General features: G+C 43.9%; 1 protein-coding gene across 1 annotated transcript in view; it reads left to right on the top strand.

Annotated features, from left to right (window-relative positions):
* NCBP1 (nuclear cap binding protein subunit 1) overlaps positions 1–13729 on the top strand; it is a 28861-nt gene extending 15132 nt beyond the window's left edge. Inside the window, exons 17-23 of the mRNA XM_054287703.1 lie at positions 585–687; positions 2035–2128; positions 4622–4725; positions 5381–5495; positions 10605–10748; positions 11163–11276; positions 12174–13729. Of these exons, the coding sequence (XP_054143678.1) occupies positions 585–687; positions 2035–2128; positions 4622–4725; positions 5381–5495; positions 10605–10748; positions 11163–11276; positions 12174–12287 (788 nt within the window). The 3' untranslated portion in view covers positions 12288–13729. The remainder of the gene's footprint in view (positions 1–584; positions 688–2034; positions 2129–4621; positions 4726–5380; positions 5496–10604; positions 10749–11162; positions 11277–12173) is intronic.
* Positions 13730–19086: the final 5357 nt, after the last annotated feature.

The following is a 19086-nucleotide window of genomic DNA, read 5'->3' as shown; positions in this document are numbered from 1 at the left end:
TGGTGGATTTTTTTTCCCTGGGATCCACTATCATGCTTCCTGATCCGCTTTTGGCATTACCCACTAGTTAATGCTCTTCCTTCTGCCCATGTTCAGCTTCAGGAGGGCACCTGACACCATTCACTATAATAGCCATATTTGCTGTACGTGCCTGGTGGACCCCTCTCCTATATCCTAAATGGTTGGCCTCTGTATGTTAGTGATCCTTACCTTCTCCCTCCTCACCCATGCCCCCATCTTTATGGCTTTCCAAGGACCTCATCTTGGTGCACAGCTGCAGTGTTTCCTTTGCTGACTTTCTGTGCTGCCACCAGTGCTGTCACATGTTAGTGGGGTGGCTGTGTGTCTGACAGAAGTTCATGTTGGTGACAAAGGTTTCTGCACATCTTCTCCATGGCAAAATTGGAGCGTGAAACTGCACATTTTGTGGGAGTCTTTACTAGCTCCTTGCTCAGCCCTGCAAAGCTCTGTGTATGGAACTCGTGTGAAATGAGCTAAAACAATAAGTTATCTCTACAGCTGTATGAGTGGCTTACATGCTTTACTTGAAGTATTTAATAGTTTCAACTTCAAATAACTTGCAGGTGAAGGATTTACTTTCAACCCTCTGAAAATAGAAGTCTTTGTTCAGACTCTGCTCCATCTAGCTGCAAAGTCTTTCAGCCACTCCTTCAGCGCCCTGGCAAAGTAAGTATATCATCTGCATTATTTTGGGGCTCACAGAACAGTTTAATTCTGACAGTGAAATGCATGATAAAAGAAGGGGAATGCCAGCTTCAGCATTGTTGGTATTCCACAAAGCAATATGACTAGGAGAGCTAATGACATGCTTACTGAAGGAATGGTAGTGTAAATCCTACATTATACATGTAGATGCATTATGCATTAGGAATGGAATTAACAGAAATGTATACATTCCAGTCATGTGATATAAATGAGACAGGTTTGGAAAATTACTTCATTTTTGTATTGCTTACTTGCTGATTATGGCAAAGAAAAAGGGATTTCCCTACATTTCAATGACTGGGTAGCTACCATCACAATATCTTGTACTATGAATATGAATCTAGGACAATTATATTTGTGTAAAAAAAAAAAAGGAAAGAAAAAGAAAACATGAAACTTCAAAATAGTCTGCTGCTCATTTCTTCTGTCTACGAAAGCAGAGTAAAATCCATACTAAAAGAGTTTAGAATTCATCCCTTAAAGATATGCTGGAACTGCAAAGAATTTACTGCACCATTTTTAGCAAAATTAGAGAAATGTTTTTAATCGTTTGTGGTTTGAAGTGGGTATTAAGGGGTTTGTTACATGAAAGGTAGTCACTTGCATGACTTAATGAGTTATTTTTCTATCTGGCCCTAAAGACAGATAAAACTACTACAAAAAACGTGCACCTGGAAGCTCTACAGAGGCAATGTTGATAAGAAGCTGCAGGTAGTAACCTGCAGTCAGGAGTAAAAGAGGCAGGGTGATTCAAATGCTTAGACCACTGTATTTTCTCTGCTGCACAACAGCAGTGGCAGCCAAGAGATCAAGAAGAGCCTCTTATGCTTTATAGTTATATTACAATAAGCTGGGCTATGAATGCAGTGTAGCAGTCAGAGTAACTGCTAAAATAGGTGCTTTTAGCAGCCTCTCCTTGGAAAAGAGGCACTTAGGATAAGTGTCTGAAGTTAGAGAAATACGTTAAGAGGAAGGTCTAAGGCTAAAAAGGCAGCAAATTTTGGTTCAGCTGTGTATAGATAAGCACATGAAGCAGAAAAGTGCCTCCTGCTTCTGAGAGCCTGAGAAATGTAGCCTAGCTTCAGGAAGCAGGTTCACCACTAGCATATAAGTTGCTGTTAGGAGGTGTCATTTCTTTGTAGACTATTTTAGCTCAGGATGGTAATATTTTCCAGGGAACAGTTGTCTAAGAAATGCTGTAGATAGTCACATAATTTTCTTTTAGCCAATGTAAACCACTTGCCTTATATCTGCTGCTCTTTTGACCTGGTCCCATCCTATCCGTTGACTACTTACTTCTATTAAAAGGTTTCATGAAGTCTTCAAAACACTTGCTGAAAGTGATGAGGGGAAGCTTCACGTTCTGAGAGTTGTGTATGAGGTTTGGAAGAATCATCCACAGGTAAGATCCTGAAATGTCAAGGATCTTTGTGAGTTTCAGCTCACAGAGGTCATATGTGAATTAAAAAATGTACAGTTTGTTTTATATCCTTTAAGATTTGTCTACTGTCATTCTAAAGAAGTTTAGGTTTTTTGTATTGTTGCTACTACTCAAATGAAGGCCATAAACCATATGCCATCAGTGGTACTGCTTCTTTCTCAGGTAGAATTCACTGTGAAAGAGCAAGGACTGTCTTTAAGACTCAGATTCAAACTGTGCTGGCTGTTGAACAAGAGACTAACTTTTGCTGAAACCATGGCTTTGTTCAAAGTTTGAAAGCAACATAAATACATAAATTTAAACAAGATGTAGATCTCATTTTTAAAACAGGCCACAATCCTAGAAATGTGGAAGCCTAGAGATTTTAGGGTTTTTTTTTTCCCCCCACAACAACTGCTAGTGGAAGCTGTCCAGTTATTACACAGAGCTCATGCTGGAGTCACTGTTGTGTGTGGGCAGGGTGAGTAGAGCTGCAGTAGTGGCTGTTCAGAACAGGATCAGTCTGACAGCGCTGGGATAATGTGTTCACTCTCGAGCCAGAGGAGTTAACACCCTAAAAGACCTACAAAAGATGTCTCAGTTGTTTAAGCTGTTCTGTTTCTTCTCAGCAATTGTGTTTAACATCAGCTGTCATTCTATGAATAGAAATCAATGAGGAACTTGGGCTGACTTTGCCTGCATTAGTTACTTCATGTATTCCTTGCCAGTTTGTTTGTGTTGCTGGAAAGTGAACTGTGCCTCGCAGTTGCACAGGCAAGACTATAAGAAGTGATGCCACTGAGAACCAGGAGTAATTCTTGCATCTGCTACTAGACCTGTGGTCCATTCTCTAGTGGAAAAAATGAGCACCTAGAAGATACTGGTGCAAGCTGTTACATCTCTTAAAAACATCATAAAATGAGGATTTAAAAAAATATATATTTAACTTCTTACCCAGTTTACTGACCTTGCAAATGTGACATTTACAGTCTGACCTACTTTTTGCTGCCATTTTACTGGATCAGAAGAAATTTCATAACTGCAGTGTAACACCTGAATCAGCTTCCTCTTCATTCCTTTGTATCACAGCATTACCAAACTGAGATGGAGGTTTCAAAACCAGACTAGATAGTCATGTTACATTTTTATTAATAAATCAAGATCCCTTTAAAAAATCTCATGTACAAAACTCAGGAAGGTCTGCTATTTGCTCTTTTACTTAATCATTACTTAATCTTCTTCTCTTGCTTCTACTGTAGTTCAGTGGTTTTTGCTTCTGATGAAGAACTTTTTTCTTACTCCCAAGTCCTCAACCTCCTTGTCGCATGGAAGGAATGGTGCCTTCAGAGCAGGACACTTGTCCAGAGTCTGTTTTCAGGATGTACACCCTATTCCCATGTCTGTGGGAACATCCTTTGATTTGGTTCAGACCAACAATGCTTTATGGCTTAAAGCACTAATGAGTGGTCTGTGCTGCAGGTAGTGACTTAATAGCAGGAGCCAATAGTCTCTGGATTTAAAAGCAAGCTAGTGGTGGTGACTTCATAAAGAGAAACTCTAACATTGAGGTTAAATATTTTCTTGAAATCCTAGATGTGTGGTTTTTGGAAGACTGGGCTAAGTAATCAGAAATCCTTCCTGGCAATGCAGAAAGACAAATAGAACATAGGATACTATCCTGGGACTTGAAAGTTGAGTGCTGAGTCCTCTGTATGATTCATTCAGTTATTTTAATTTTCCTTCCTTATAAGGAGCTTTGTTACACTTCCTCATTTGACAACGGGTGGTTGTAAGGATAAATACAGTGCAGGCTGTGGTTCTTAGATACTGTGGCATTCAATCACATGAGTAACTAAGATAAGCCCCTTTTTCTGAACAGCTTGCGTCTTCTTTAGTCAGTAACTCTTCTTTGAAGTTGCATGCTAGATGGCTTGCAACTCCCTCAGAATCATGGCAGTGCCTGTAGCAAGTAAACCTTTCCAGTGGCTCCACAATGCTTGTTTGTTCTATCCTGAGGTTAATGTGCCCTGTCGAGAACAGCTTAATGTCATGTCTGAGGGCTGTTGCAGTTCCAGGAGAGTAGGCTAACAGCAGCTCCTTCATTATGGTGATCTGACAGGTGTATGTACTCTGGTTGGAGTACTTTGATGTCAAATACTAGTGCTCGTGTCTCTCAAGGCCTCAGTTCTAGCTCTGATTTTTGTATTTTTTGCTTTTGTATGGGAGTATGTATGCTAATAAGGAGTGATAGTTTCAGAAGTAGGTATGGTTGTTAAGAGAGTTAAAATGCTGTATGTAATTGATACAGATCCCCTCATTTGAAATATTTTAAGCTAGACTACCCAGTTTGTTAAAGTATTTGAAATTACTCAGTAATACCACTTGATGTAGTGTTGCATCGAATCATCTCTGGTTTTATGTGAGGATGGAATGTTTTACATATATTTTGTATGTATTGTCTTTCACAAAATACAGATGATTGCTGTGCTTGTGGACAAGATGATTCGGACACAAATTGTTGACTGTGCTGCAGTAGCAAACTGGATCTTTTCTTCAGAGCTGGCACATGATTTTACCAGGTAACAAGAACTTGGTTTGGGTTGTTTGTCTTTGATTTGCTGTTTTAACTCTCTAGTACATAGTACAATCTTTGAAAACTCAGTAGTGGAATAAGGTACAATTGGGCTTTTGCCCTTTCTACAAAATACGTACTTCAACACTTTTCTTTCTGAATTGGGGTATGAATGTTGGCATGAAGTGCAAGATTGCTGCTAGTGTGTAATTTTGCTAGCAGTGTCTAAGCCTGCTGAAGTGGAGCTGTTGCTAGACAGTCTGTTGCTGTGTGTCGTATTGCTGCTGGCTGGGCACGTCCTGGCCCTTGGGGTGGGATGTAACTTGTGCCGCCACAGGTGCACTGCAAACTGAGATCAGAACTGTTAGATCTGAGGAGTCAAGTTTGGTGTTAATACTCTTGCGGTGTGTATATGAAATAAAATTCTGACTCTGAAGTGTACTGCAACAAATAGGCAAGAGCTGATGGCTAAGATTTCTTGCATTACAAGTATGCTTTCCTATATGCTGAGTGTTCATTCACTCTGGTAGATAGATGTCTCCTTAAATGATATGTAGATTTTCTAATTCTCCCACTTATATTTTTCTGTTAAAAACTGACATTTAATTTCCTATTTTCAAGTAGTATGTAATGTGGTGTTTTGAGCTGTGTGTCTTTCCTAGGTTTTATATCTGGGAGATCTTACATTCCACAATTCGTAAGATGAATAAGCATGTCCTGAAGATTCATAAAGAACTGGAGGAGACCAAAGCAAGATTGGCCAGGCAGCACAAAAGAGTGAGTAATTTGTTTGTAAATCTTAAACCAAGTTATATAAGCCTGCATGCTGATCTACAGACACTCAGTTAGTTTTGGGAAGGACTGAATATGTATGATTGTTCAGGAAGTATGTCTGCAGAGGTGTGGTCAGCTGTAGCACTGAGACATCAAAAATCAGATGCATGTTCTTGGTCCTAGCTGTAATTTAAGAATTCAGTAAAACCTTTTAAAGGCATGTATACGTATTTGGTCTGTTCAAGTTCTCTCTCACAAGTTTCTCTTCCAATGTGAACTTCCACTTGCCTTCTAATCTGGATTCCAATTACCTTATTAGAGAACAGTAAGAACAGTTACAAATTATTCATAGTAAATTCTATAAAAGAGTGCTCTTGTGGCTTCCATGCAGAAGTGCACAGAAACAGCTATTTGAAATTGAGAAGTTGGCTGTTACTGTTCTTCTGATGGATGCTGCTGGATTCTGACACTGGCATGGCACTTCCTTCTTCCAACTTATTTTCCTGAATATGGTTGCATGTTCTTGCATTATTAAATACAACAAACTGTTGAGGAACCAGCTGCTGTTGTGTTCTGTTGTCTCAAGTGGGCCAGTAAAAGGGAGTGAGTGTCTTCATCTGTGGCAGCTGGAAAAGATGGGGCCTGAGGAAGCTTGCCTGAATGCAGGACTTAGTTATGACAGAATTCAGTCAGGATATAAATACGCTGAATTGCAGAAAGCAAGAGAGAATTTCTGTGTTTCTTTGAGGTCTGTAAGTGTGTTTACCTGCAGAAAACCCTTAGCTAGCTCCAAAATTATGAATGAGGTTAATGTCAAAATGTGACACAGAGCTTGCTGATGTTTTTTGAAGAAAGCTCTCAAGTCAGTCATTTGTCCAGAAACTTCTGTTGAGAGATCACTATGAACTCCCAGCTTGCCAGTGTTGGTTCTTCCTAGTGCCTTCATCTTGTTTCCTTCACTCACAGCAACAGCCATCCTGGCTGCCTCCTCAGTCTACATTGATGACCAGTTAATAAATGCCTGTGATTATGGAACATTTAGGTGTAGTCATTGATCTTACTGTGAGGCAAAGAGCTTCTCTGGCATCTCTAAATATATCAGTGTTTTAATTTCTGTCCTTGTCTCTTGCTGCAGCTCTTTATTACTTAGTACTTTAAATGAGTATTGTGCCAGGAAGAAACATTTGTATGCAACAGTGAGTAGTTCTGCAGGCTGTTGCTCTGCTGCATGACCATTCCTTTTAGAGGAAGTTTTCATTTCCCCAGCATGAAGAGTGTTCCCTTACCATGGAATGAGTCCAATGCTTACATGATTTATCTGGTCCTTCAGTGTTTTGAGTTCAGGAAACCTCTATAGATGGGAAAAAGGCAAGTTCCTATAGAGATAAAATTAAATTCTCATTTGTTCTGGTAAGTTTTTGGTTTTTATACTGATTCAGAGCTGTACCTGCCTTGTCGTTATGAACTTCATTTCCTATGCTGTAGGTGAGTTAACGCATTTATCCCAAGTTACACATGCTTCTTTTACAGATATTGAAAGTTTTGAGCTGGTGATGTATGGATGTCTTTGCACAGAAACAACTATATGATACTAAAGCAGTGTCTTGTGTTTGAATTTACCATAATCCATCAGATCCTGTCTTTCCTCCTCTATGCCTTGTAGTCTTGTTTAAGACTTAGTCACCTGAGCTGGTTTTTAGGTGTATTTTGTGGGTGGTGTTGTGTTGTTTTTGATGCAGTGAAGCATGTCATGGTCCTAGTTAGTAGATCTGTTTCTGTGCTGACCTTTTCTAGTCTTGAGAGTAACCTTTTTGATCATGAATATAGGGAGTACCCACTTCATAACAGTGGCTGCAGTCTTCAGCCTTCCTGTTGTGCTAACTAGCTGGATTCATCTGAGTTCTTGCACCAAGTGCAGGAGAGAATTTGCACCAGGTGCATTATTTTTTAAAACCCTGAGATTTCAGAACTCTTTAGTTAATTACCTGTCTTGCTATAGTAAATACAATTTGAAAAAATCTATGCCAGATTGTTTTTTAAAACAAAGTTGTTTGTTACTATGTAATGATAAAATTAGCAGGCATATTGCCTTTCACTCTTTCCCTTAAATAAACTGTGAAATCACAGATTGGCCTGAGTAGGAAGGGACCTTGGAGATCGCCTAGTTTTAAGCCCTTGCCATGAGCAGGGACACTTCCAACTCCCCACTAGACCAGCTTGCTCAGAGCTCCATCCAGTCTGGCCTTGAACAGTCTCAGGGATGGGGCATCCTGAGCTTTTCTGGGCAACCTGTTCCAGTGCCTCACCCTTCTCACAGTAAAGAATTTCTTCTCTATTTCTTATATGAACCTACTGCCTTTCAGTTTAAGGCCATTCATCCTTGTTCTACCACTGCATGCTCTTGTAATTAGTACCTCTTCCTTGGAGGCTCCCTTCAAATACTTGAAGGCTGCAGTTAGATCACCTCAGAGCCTGCTCTGCTCCAGGCTGGACAATCCAAATTCTCTCAGCCTTTCAGAGGGATGAACATACTCCATCCCTCTGATCATCGTGACCTCCCTGTGCTGGGAGCCCAGAGCTGGATGCAGGTTCCAGGTGGGCTCTCCCCAGAGCAGAGCAGAGCAGAGGGGCAGAATCCCCTCCCTGCCCTGCTGCCCACGCTGCTCTGGATGCAGCCCAGGACACGTTTGGCTCTCTGGGCTGGGAGTGCCATGGCTGGGTCATGTCCAGCCTCTCACCCACCAGCACCCCCAAGTCCTTCTCACAGGGCTGCTCTCCATCTGCTCATGCCCGGCCTGTCCCCTGATACTGGGGGTTGTCCTGGCCCAGGTGCAGCACCTTGAACTTGGCCTTGTTGATCCTCATGGGATTCCTGTGGGCCCCTTCTTGAGCTTGTGCAGATCCCTCTGGACAGCATCCTGTCCTTTAGGAATGTCAGCTGCACCACACAGCTTGGTGTCATCTGCAGACTTGATGAGGGTGCACTTGACCCCTTTGTCCATGTCATGAATTAGGATAACACTGGTCCCAGTACAAATCCCTGGGCAGCACCACTGGTCACTGATGTCCTGCTGACTAGGACTCCACATTTGTTGATCACTACCCTCTGGATGCCAGCAATTTCCTATTCATGTAACAGTTCACCCATCAAATCCATCTCTCTCCATTTTAGAGGGAAGGATGTTGTGGGGAGCCATGTCAAAGTCCTGATCAATGACATCTGCCTCCTTTCCCTTGTCCACAAGGGGAGTCACTCCATCACAGAGGGCCTGCAGGCTGGCCAGGCAGGACTTGCCCTTGGTAAAGCCGTGCTGGCTGTCCCAAATCACCTCCCTGTCCTCCATGTGCCTGAGCACAGCTTCCAGCAGGATCTGTTCCATGATCTTCCCAGGCACAGAGGTGATGCTCACAGGTCAGCTGTTCCAGGGGTCCTCCTTTCTACCCTTTTTAAAGATGGGTACAATGTTTTCCCTTTTCCAGTCACCTGGGGTTTCACCTGACAGCCACAACTTTTCAAATGTCAGGGAGAGGGGTTTGGCAACTACATCCTACATCAGCTCGTTGCCTCAGGACTCTAGGATGCATCTCCTTGGCTCCTGTAGACTTTTAGGTACTTCAGGTGGCCACGAACCTGATTTTTACTTAGAGTGGGAAAGACTGTGCTCCCACAGTCCCCATCTTGCTGTTTGTCCACTCAAGGGATGTGGGAAGAGGGGTTACCATTGAAGATGGCATGAAAAGAAGTTATTTTGAAGAAGCTTGAGTTCCTCAGCCTTCTCCTCATTTGTTGTTACCAGCATACCAGCACTGTCTGTCAGGGGACACACCTTCTTTGGCCTCCCTTTTTTGGGAGGCATACTGTCCTGTTATTCCTTGTGTCCCTTGCCAGGTTCAGTTCCAGCTTTGCCTTGGCCTTCCCCACCCCAGCCCTACTATGCTCTTCCCAGGATACCTGCCCTTGTTGCCACTGCTTCTCCATTTGCTTATTTCCTTTTAGTTTGACCAGCAGTGCCCTACTGAGCTGTGTCAGTCTCCTCCTGCCTTCCTTGTCTGATTCCTTGCTCCTGGGAATTGCAAGCTCTTGCTGTCTTCAAAATTTGCCAGCTCTGTTCCTCTCCTTTGTCCCTGAGGGCAGTCTCCCAGGCAATCTCATTGACTGTATCCCTGAAATGCTGAAAGTCTGCTTTCCTGAAATTCAGGGCCCTCTCTTGACTCCTTTCCTGACCCCTATCCCTCAGGACTGTGAATTCCACCAAGGCATGATCACTGATCCCAGGCTGTCTCCTGGCTTGCCATTCCCCATCAGCCCCCATGCGCTGGTGACCAACAGATCCAGGTGACACCTCCCCCGTTGTAGGGCTCGCTACTCCCTGCGTCAGGAATTTATCCTCCATGCTTTCTAGGAACCTCAAGGATTGCCTAAAGCTCCTTTTCCAGCCTGGGCAGGGTGCTGTGGTCCCCCAGCAGCAGCAGAGCCCGTGAGCAGGGTGCTCCTGCAGCTGGAGCGGGAAGGCTCCGTCCGCGGGCTCTGCTTGGCCGGAGCCGGGCACAGGCACCGCCAAAGGCTCCCTGTGCTGCCCGGGCTGGGATCAGCACCCACCAGCTTCACACCGGCTCATGCCTGTTCTTCAGAGACTCTCACGCTCAGCTCTTGATGGGCAATCCCTCTGTGTCTCTTTCTTCCCTCTGAACAGCCTGTGGCCATTGTTAGTCACACTCCAGTCATGGGATCCATCCCACCGAGTTTCAGGAGTGACAGCAAGGTCAAAACTGTCCAGCAGTACGGTGGCTTCCAACTCCTCCTCTTTGCTGCTCACGCTGCATGCCCTGGTGTAGGGACACCTCAGCTGGGCTGTCAGCCCCAGCACGTTCCTGGAGGAAAAGGCCGTGATTCTGATAAGTCTCTGTGCTTGCTTAAGTTTCTCTGAAATCTTGGTAATTTTTTTTCCAGGGTGTTCCCATATTAGAATTTTTCCTTCCAAATTTTTATCTAGAATTGTGTGCTGCTCTTCAGTAGTTCTGCAGACGTTTTCACAGGTGGAACTAGAGGGCATTAATGGTATCCACACCTGCCAAATTGCTGTTTAAGTCCCGTGTTGTTGTCATTTACAGCGAGACAGTGATGATGACGATGACGATGATGACCGAAGCACCGATCGGGAAGATGGACCACTGGAAGAGCAGATAGAGCGCTTGCAGGAAAAAGTAGAGTCAGCCCAGAGTGAGCAGAAGAATCTCTTTCTTGTTATATTCCAGGTAATGATGGTCAAAGTGTCTTCTCAGTTTAATTTCAAAGTTACTTGATTTATAAGTTTTCAGCATCACTACTATCTTGGGCATTTTCTTGGAATAATCGTATGGGAAGGGGTTGATGACTTCACCATGGGTTAGAGTCAATCCAGATCATCCCTCTGTAAAGACTGGTTTGGAACAGGATCTGATGAGTTTTAAGTGCTTAGGAAGAGAGGAGTTCTGCTAGCACACAATTTCCTGAACAACCAGAAGGTAACTAGTTTATTTTCATACTAAATTCAGTATTTGCCAAGCAAAATAATTATTCTCACAGTGCTGTTCAAAGCTTCTGACACCCATATCCTCTTACCTTAGGTTAGGATTCTTCTTTAGTTTAATGAGACTGAACAAGTTTGGGTTTTTTCTCCCCTACTGCAGCGTTTCATTATGCTGTTAACGGAGCACTTGGTGCGCTGCGAGACTGGTGGAATTGATGTATTTACACCTTGGTACAAGAGCTGTATAGAGAGGTTGCAGCAGATCTTCCTGCAGGTAAGTTTCATTTCTCAGCTGGAAGGGTGTTGGCGGGGCCGTGCTTCTCTGGGAAAGCTCGGCTGCTGGAGGGCTGAGGCTCCCCGGGAGTAGCAGTAGGTGGCAGCAGTAGCTTTTCCCCAGGGGCTGGTGTGGGGCCAGGTCACAGCTCTCTGGCTCTGGCCAAATCCCTGCCGCAGTCAGGTGGAGTGACTGATCCTGAGTGCAGAATTTCCTCACTGTAAGCGTACTGCAAAAATATTTCAAGATGTGGTTATGAATTTCACCGATTTACACTTAACTGCATGTTTTTAGTTAGGGCAAAGTTGTGAACAAGCAAGAATGCTAAAATAGACGTGTTTTAAATAAGTGAATTAAAATATTGCAGGATTCCTTTTAGTGAGATGTGTAAATATCTATGAAACATGTTTTTTGAATATTTGGCTCTGTATTAAATCAGTTAATAAGCACAGGTGGCTGGATGAAAGTGATTAGTTACAGGAGGTTATATCTGTGTGAGGACAAGATCTGTTGAAGAACGGAAGCATTGGTGTAATTGTCCCTTGGGATGACTCCTTCCCTGGTAGTAGATGTCTTCAGAGGAAAGCAAATACCATGATTCTCCCAAGATACCTGCAGTGGCATTGGATCCTACACACAGCTCAGTATCCATGAGGGAGGAGTTACAGGGAGCACAAGGCAGGATTTCAGTACAGGCTTCATGCTTGTGGTCAGCAGTGCCTCTATATCATGCTTTTCTTATCCATGGCTTCTGTGTTGTGGAAATTAGATGTGCTAAACAATTCAGATTAGAACACTTGTGGTTCTTACATATCTTGACTTCTCTGCCTATTCTGATGATATAAATGTAAAAGCAGTAAACATATGTTGTTTGTTTTTGGTTTTTTTATCTGCCAGCACCACCAGATAATCCAGCAGTACATGGTGACACTAGAGAACCTCCTGTTTACAGCTGAACTGGACCACCACATTCTGGCTGTGTTTCAGCAGTTCTGTGCTCTGCAGGCCTGAGGGATCATCCGTGGACAGAGTCTTGTCTGCAGGACTTTAGTGAAATTTTTTTTTTTTTTTAATGGCAAAACTTAACATGGGGATGGAAGAATTTTTTTTACTAAAACTGGCTTTCACGTGCTCCTGTATACAACAAAAGAGTGTTCTAAAAAAAAAACAAACTGTGTAAGCATTGTAAGCCTTAAAAGTTATGACTAATAGGGGATATTTGTGAAGTAAAGTATTAATTCTTTTTATTGTCTTTTAATTTAGTTTGACTTTTCTCTTCTCTAATGGTAATTTTATTTCTCCCCTCTTGCCTATATAAAAATCAGGCACACTCCTCCCCCAAAAAATATTTCTAACCTTGCAACAAAAGAAGCCAACCCCAAGCAATTGAATTTGTTACCTCTGCTTGTCCTTTAAATCAGATTAATTGCAGAAATGAGGAACAATTCGTAGTGTTTTGTGAGTATGAAAGGGGATGCACCTTCTCAGTGAGCAGTGGGATAAGTTCTCTAGTATATGACATAGGAAAACTGTCTTAATTTTGGGCATGTGAAACACATTTTCAAAGTAGCATAGAGCATAAAAATTTGTTTTATTACCAAGCCAGATAGATTTTCACAGTTTGAAAAAACATATAGTACAATTGAAATATGTTTTATAAATGTATTGTCTAGTGTCTTATTACAGTATCTATAAACAGTTGTAGAGAAACTTCATGGACCACTTCTGAAAAATGCAATTCTTATTGCGTTGTGGTCAAGAAATCATGAACTGCTCTTGGTAGCAGTTCTTCTCTTTTAAATAGAGACAGTAAGCAAGCGTTGGTGTGGAACAAACTTCTGACTTCCATGCCGCAAGCCTTACCTAGGTATTGGGAGCTCCAGCCCCAGATGCCCCAGACAGGGCTGAGCTTGCTTTTTTCTTTCAGCCTGTAACTCATTGGACTGTCACATTTGTGCTGGGCTGGACCTGCAGGCCTGCAGGATGTCAGAAATCTTTCTGTTAGTGACAGTGGATGAACCAAGTGCTCGCACCTCATCTGGCTTGGCAACAACTGTTGCATCTGCTAGGCTTCCCTCGCTTTAAACATGACAGCAGCACGTTGCTCCCATGTCTTGATGAGAAGTGTTTTAATGCTGAATTAAGCGATACACATTACAGGAGAGGCCTAGACTGAGAACACAACTGAAAGTAGAGCAGTCTTAGTTTTAAGTTAGGCCAGTAACATGAGGTACATAAGAGCCAAACCAGAGTGTTCTGTACCACAGTGAGCAGCAGAGACACTGCCTTAGGTGCTCAGGTCCGTCAGCATGCAGGGGGCTTCCAAGCTGTTTATGATCTCTTCATTTTGCAGGTGAATGTTTTAAAGAATTTTATACTCAATGCTGTTTAGTTTTAGCTTAGGAAATTACGTGCTTTGAGTAATTTTGTTCCTGTACAAATTATTTTTTTTAGGTATTATACGTAGAAATGCATTTCATCTGTACATTGACCAATGACCTCCTGAATAAGCAAGGAGGGTAAAAAATTGAACATTTTGCTTTGACCTTTCATCTGATTTTTGTGTGTGGCCTGTAGCAACCCTGTATGTCCTCATAGACTTAGATCTGTTACTTCTACTTTTTCTGCTTGCCCTTTCTGACTTGACTGATTTTCCCCCCCTGCCATTCTTTCAGGGTGTATTGTTATTTGTTGTAAATTTGCTTTATGCAAGGATTTTGTCAGTCATGCACGGACTTATGCTTCAGATATTTCTCTGTTAATGTTCTTAAGTAATCAAATAGGGTTTTGTGTTGGTTTTTTTTTTTAATTTTTAGGAAACATTTAATACTTTAAAGGTTTTAATTGGAGTTTAATAGTTTTTTCACTGGCTTCGGTCAGTATCAGTTCTGATATTAACTAATGGTGAGGGTTCTGACTATAAATGTGACTTCTGTAAAACTGGTAATGCAGTTAGAACTTGCAAACCTGTAACTTTCTTTGAGCCTTGACAAATACTGATGCTGGGGATACAGTTGCAAATGCTTGAGTGTAATCCTGTGTTTTAATACCAAATAGCAATGTCTTTCAAAACTGATTTAACTTCCAATCATGCCAAGCTTTGAGCATGGGCTTTGGCTGCATTTCTTGAGTCTGTTGGACACCTCCATCTTCTTTTAGGTCTAATGGTGTACACCTGACTTGACTGGGAAATTGGCTGGATCTGTAGGAAAGAATAAAACGCTTATGTAGTGATACCAGTCGCTAACTGGAGAAACTTGGAACTGCTGAAATATGAAGTGGTGGATAGTGTAAAGATGCTGTTGAAATGTGGTGTGGTTGGAAAAAAATGCACAGATAAAAACAAAAATAAATGAAGGTGAAGCAGGTTGCTGCTGAGAGTGTTTGTCCAATCTCTTTGGGGGACGCTGAAGCAAAGTTGTCTTGCTGGGTTATGGTGGTGTTAAATGCAGAGGGGTGTGGAGCAGTTTTGTTTCCCAGCAGTTTTGTTTCCCAGTTCTGGTACCCTGACTTAACACACAAGCCTTCACCTCCTTGCACTGCAGCTGGTCTAACACGCTCCCCCCCCGCAGCCGTGTGAGGCAAGCATATGTGCTGCTAGGGACAAGGAGGCGCTGGTGTAGAAATGCTCCCTGTCCCTTTGCCACCTCTTATCCTCTGGGAAAGGGAAGTGCTGCAGCAGGAGGGCAGGAGGGTGTGGGCTGGGGCAGATGCTGCAGTAGTCAGTGACCACCCCCATCTGCCTCATAGAGGAGTTTAAGAGCCCAAGACAGCACTGTGAAACCATGACAAGGAGGACTACCTCCAAAAGCCCTGCTGGGACCTGCCCCCTCCTCTAGCCAAATCCCTGTGCCACTTCCTTAGGTGTTGCAAGGCCTTAAAGCCTTCTCTGCTTGGTGGGCAGGCAGGTTACTGCATAGCTGCAGAGAACATTGAAAAAGTGAAAACCTATTATTGGAAGCATCATGTGCCCTTCCCAGGCGTCTTGTCTCCTCTAACAAAACCACAGAGTCAATTAGGTTGGCAAATACCTCTGAGGTCATCAAATCCAGCCTATCACTGATTATCAACTAGACCATGGCACAGCTGTGTCCAGTCTTTCCTTGAACACTTTAAGGCATGGTGACTCCACCACCTCCCTGGGAAGCCCACTCCAATGTCCGGTCACCCTTCTGTAAAGAAATCTTCCTGATGTCTGACCTAAACCTTCCCTGGTGCTTCTTGAGGCACCATGTCCTCTTGTCCTGTCACTGGTTGCCTGGAGGAGACTGACCCCCACCTGGCTACAGCCTCCTTTCAGAGAGTTGCAGATGGTAAGGTCACCTCTGAGCCTCCTTTTATCCAGGCTGAACAAACCCTACTCCCTCAGCTGCTCCTGGGCTCTTCACCAGCTCCATCAATCATCTCTGGGCATACTTGAGCACCTCAGTGTTCTTCCTGAATTGGGACCTTGAATAGGATGCAGATCTCAAGGTGTGGCATCACCAGTGCCTTGCTGGTCACACTATTGCTGATACAGGCCAGGATGCCATTGGCCTTCTTGGACACCTGGGCACACTCCCAGACTGATGCTGGCCAGCACCCGTAGGCTCTTTTCCACTGGGCCTCTCTCCAGCCACCCTGCCCCAGCCTGCACAGGGTTGTTGTGACCCAAGGGCAGGACCTGACACTTGGCCTCATTGAACCTCACACCTTCAATCCAGCCTGTCCAGATCCCTCTGCAGAGCCTTCCTGCCCTCCGGCAGGTGGACACTCGCACACAGTTTGCTGTCATCAGTGAATTCTGCTGAGGGTACAGTCGATCTCATACAGATCATCAGTAAAGATTTTAAACAGGATTGGGCCAAATACTAATTCCGGAGGAGCACCACTGGTGACCAGCCCTCAGCTGGATGTGACGCCGTTCACCTCCACTCTCTGGGCCTGGCTGTGCAGCCAGTTTCTAACCCAGCAAAGAGTGCTCCTGTCCAAGCTGTGGGCTGCCAGCTTTTCCAGGAAAATGCTGTGGGAGATGGTGTCAAAGGCTTTGTTGAAGGTCAGGTAGACACATCCATAGGCTTTCCCTCATCCACCAGGTGGGTCACCTGGTCATGAAAGGAGATCAGGTAAGTCAGGCAGGACTTGCCTTTCCCAAAACTGTGTTGGCTGGGCCCAATCCCCTGATTTTCCTGCATGTGCTGTGTGATCACACTCACGATCTATTCCATCCCACTACAGAAGCTGACAGGCCTGTAGCTCCCTGGATCCTCCTTCCATCCCTTCTTGTGGATTGGCTTCATGCTGGTCAACCCAGACCTCCCTGGCTGTCCAGGACTGATGACAAATGCAGAGCAGCTCAGTGAGCTCTCCTGCCAGCTCCTTCAGTGCCCGTGGGTTAATCCCATCTGGTCCCATGGACTTGGGTCTAATGGCTCACAAACAAGTTGCTCACTACTCCCTCCTGGATTACAGGAGGTCAGTGCTGCTCCCTGTCCCTGTGTACCAGCTCAGGGTCTGGTTGCTCTAAGGATAATTGATCTTTCTGTTAAAGACTGAGGCAAAGAACCCAAGTACCTCAACCTTTTCTTTGCCCTTAATGACAATGTCCCCCCATGCATCCAATAACTAATGAAGATTCTCCTAGACTCTCCTTTTGATGTTAAAGTATTTATAAAAACAATTTCTACTTCGCAGTGGTGGCCAGATTGAGTTCCAGCTGAGCTTTTACCTAATTTTCTCTCCTACCAAAGGAGATCCTTGACCTACCATCATCCTTGTACTCTTCTCGAGTTGTCTGCCCCTCCTTTCAAGGGTCATAACCTCTTTTCCTTGAGTTACAGCAGAAGCATCCTGTTCAGCCAGGAGGAACAGGATGACCAGGCTGGTCTTCCTCCGGCACATAGGGACAGTCTGCTCCTCTGCCTTTCAAGATTTCCTCTTTAAAGCATGGCTAGTCTTCATGGGACCCTTTTGTTATTAAGGACAGTATTCCAAGGGAATCTCTGAACCAGTGTTCTGAATATGCTAAGGCCCACCCTCCACAAACCCAAGGCAGAGGTTTTGCTGACCCTGTTCCTTACTTACCAAGGGTTAGAAACTATCATTTCACTGTGCCTAAGACAGCCTCCAACCACCATCTCCCACCAGCCCTTCTCTTTTCATATACAGCAGATCTATGAGGCCACCGCCCCTGATATGGTCATGTTGTAGTTCAGGAATGGTGTTCCCCCATTTAGCACTTCTACTGAAACACTCAAAACCATGCACAGCTTGCTCAACTCCTCCCAGCAGAAGGTAGATGAGAATTAGAGGCACAAAAGGTAAAGATCAAGGATTGAGATAAGAACAATTTACTGGGAACAGCAATGAGGTAAGAAATGGACAGTACCAATATTGATAATAATGTTGTGTGCAGGGAAGATGATCAATTCACCGGCAAATGCCCACCCCACAAAATCTGATGTTACCCTGGATGGAAAGGACCCCCATATGCCCACCCACCTGTGTAGGTGTGAGGTGGTACAGGATAACCTCCAGGTCTGAGTTATGCCCCTCCTGGATATGGCAAAAAATTACTGTCCTGGCCAGAACCAGGACAGCTCACTTGCCAGCTGTCCTTTGTCTTCCACACAGTCAGGAACCTCCTAGACTGCCGCCTCTCCCCTGCTCATGTTTTCAGCAGACATCCCACAAATTAGTCTCCCACAAGAACAAGGGCTAGTGATTGTGAAACACCAGCCAGCTCCTTACAGAGCATTTCATTTGCTCCTTTATCCTGTCTGGGTGGTCTGTAACAGACATCCCCTGGGATGTCCGCTTCGTTGGCCTTTCCTTGATCCTTACCCACCAGCACCCAACCTTATCATCACTGCCCTTGAGCTCTGTAAGTCAAAACTCTCCCTCATGCACAGAGCCTCTGCCTCTGCTTGCCCACTGTCCCTTCGGAAGGGCTCATGACCATCATTGCAGCACTCCAGGCATGGGAGTCATCCCACCATGTTTCTGTACTGGCAAATATGTCATGGTTTTCCTACTGAAAATTGAAGTTCTGCACAGCCACAGTGGCCCAGGCTCACAAAGGAAGTCTCCAGAGACTTCCCTGGAATCTGCCGTTTTTACAATAAATGTAGAGCCACACATGATCCTTTACTTCATAACATGTTCCTTCACTTCAGTAACTGCCACATGCATTCCCCAACAGCTGCAAGAATGAGAATATAAAATTTAAACATTTAAGTAAATTCACTCTACTGAAAGAAAACATCAAGTGCATTTAGCTCTGCCATGGAGTGCTACTTCCCTCTTGCCCCAAGGACAGGTCTTGCCTTTGTCTCTGCTTCAAAAGTTGGGGAAAAAAAAAAAAAAAAGAAAAAAAAGGATGTAGCAAATGCACCTAAGAATCTGTCCTGCAAAATACAGTAAATATATGTCAGAACCTCCCAAGAAAGCAGGCAGCTTTCCTTTTCAAAGAGAATTCTCTTTTATGGAATTGTGTATCCAAGCCAAAGGAGAACCTACGTTATTACACGGCCTCCCACCACAAGAAGTGCTGTTCTATCAGCCCTCTGCCTGCCCATGACCAGGAACTGCAAACCAGATAACAGTTAGAAAATAAGGAGCCTTCCTCCTCATGGATGCAGAAAAGCCGTGGGAAGTTCACCTCAATTTCATCAGTGCATCAAGTACAATGATACAAACTTATCTTTTGACCAAGAAGATACCAATTGTAGAACTGTTGCTATATTCTACCCTCAGATCTAGCATAAAGGCCAAAGCCTTCACAGAGCTTCTTGCAACTGAAAAATATAATGCTTCACACAAGCTGACAACA

This window comes from Melozone crissalis, unplaced genomic scaffold, assembly GCF_028551555.1.
Source record: "Melozone crissalis strain CALT ecotype California unplaced genomic scaffold, PUWL_Pcris_2 ptg000005l_1, whole genome shotgun sequence".
NCBI lineage: Eukaryota > Metazoa > Chordata > Aves > Passeriformes > Passerellidae > Melozone > Melozone crissalis.
This window is presented reverse-complemented; position numbering and strand designations above follow the sequence as displayed.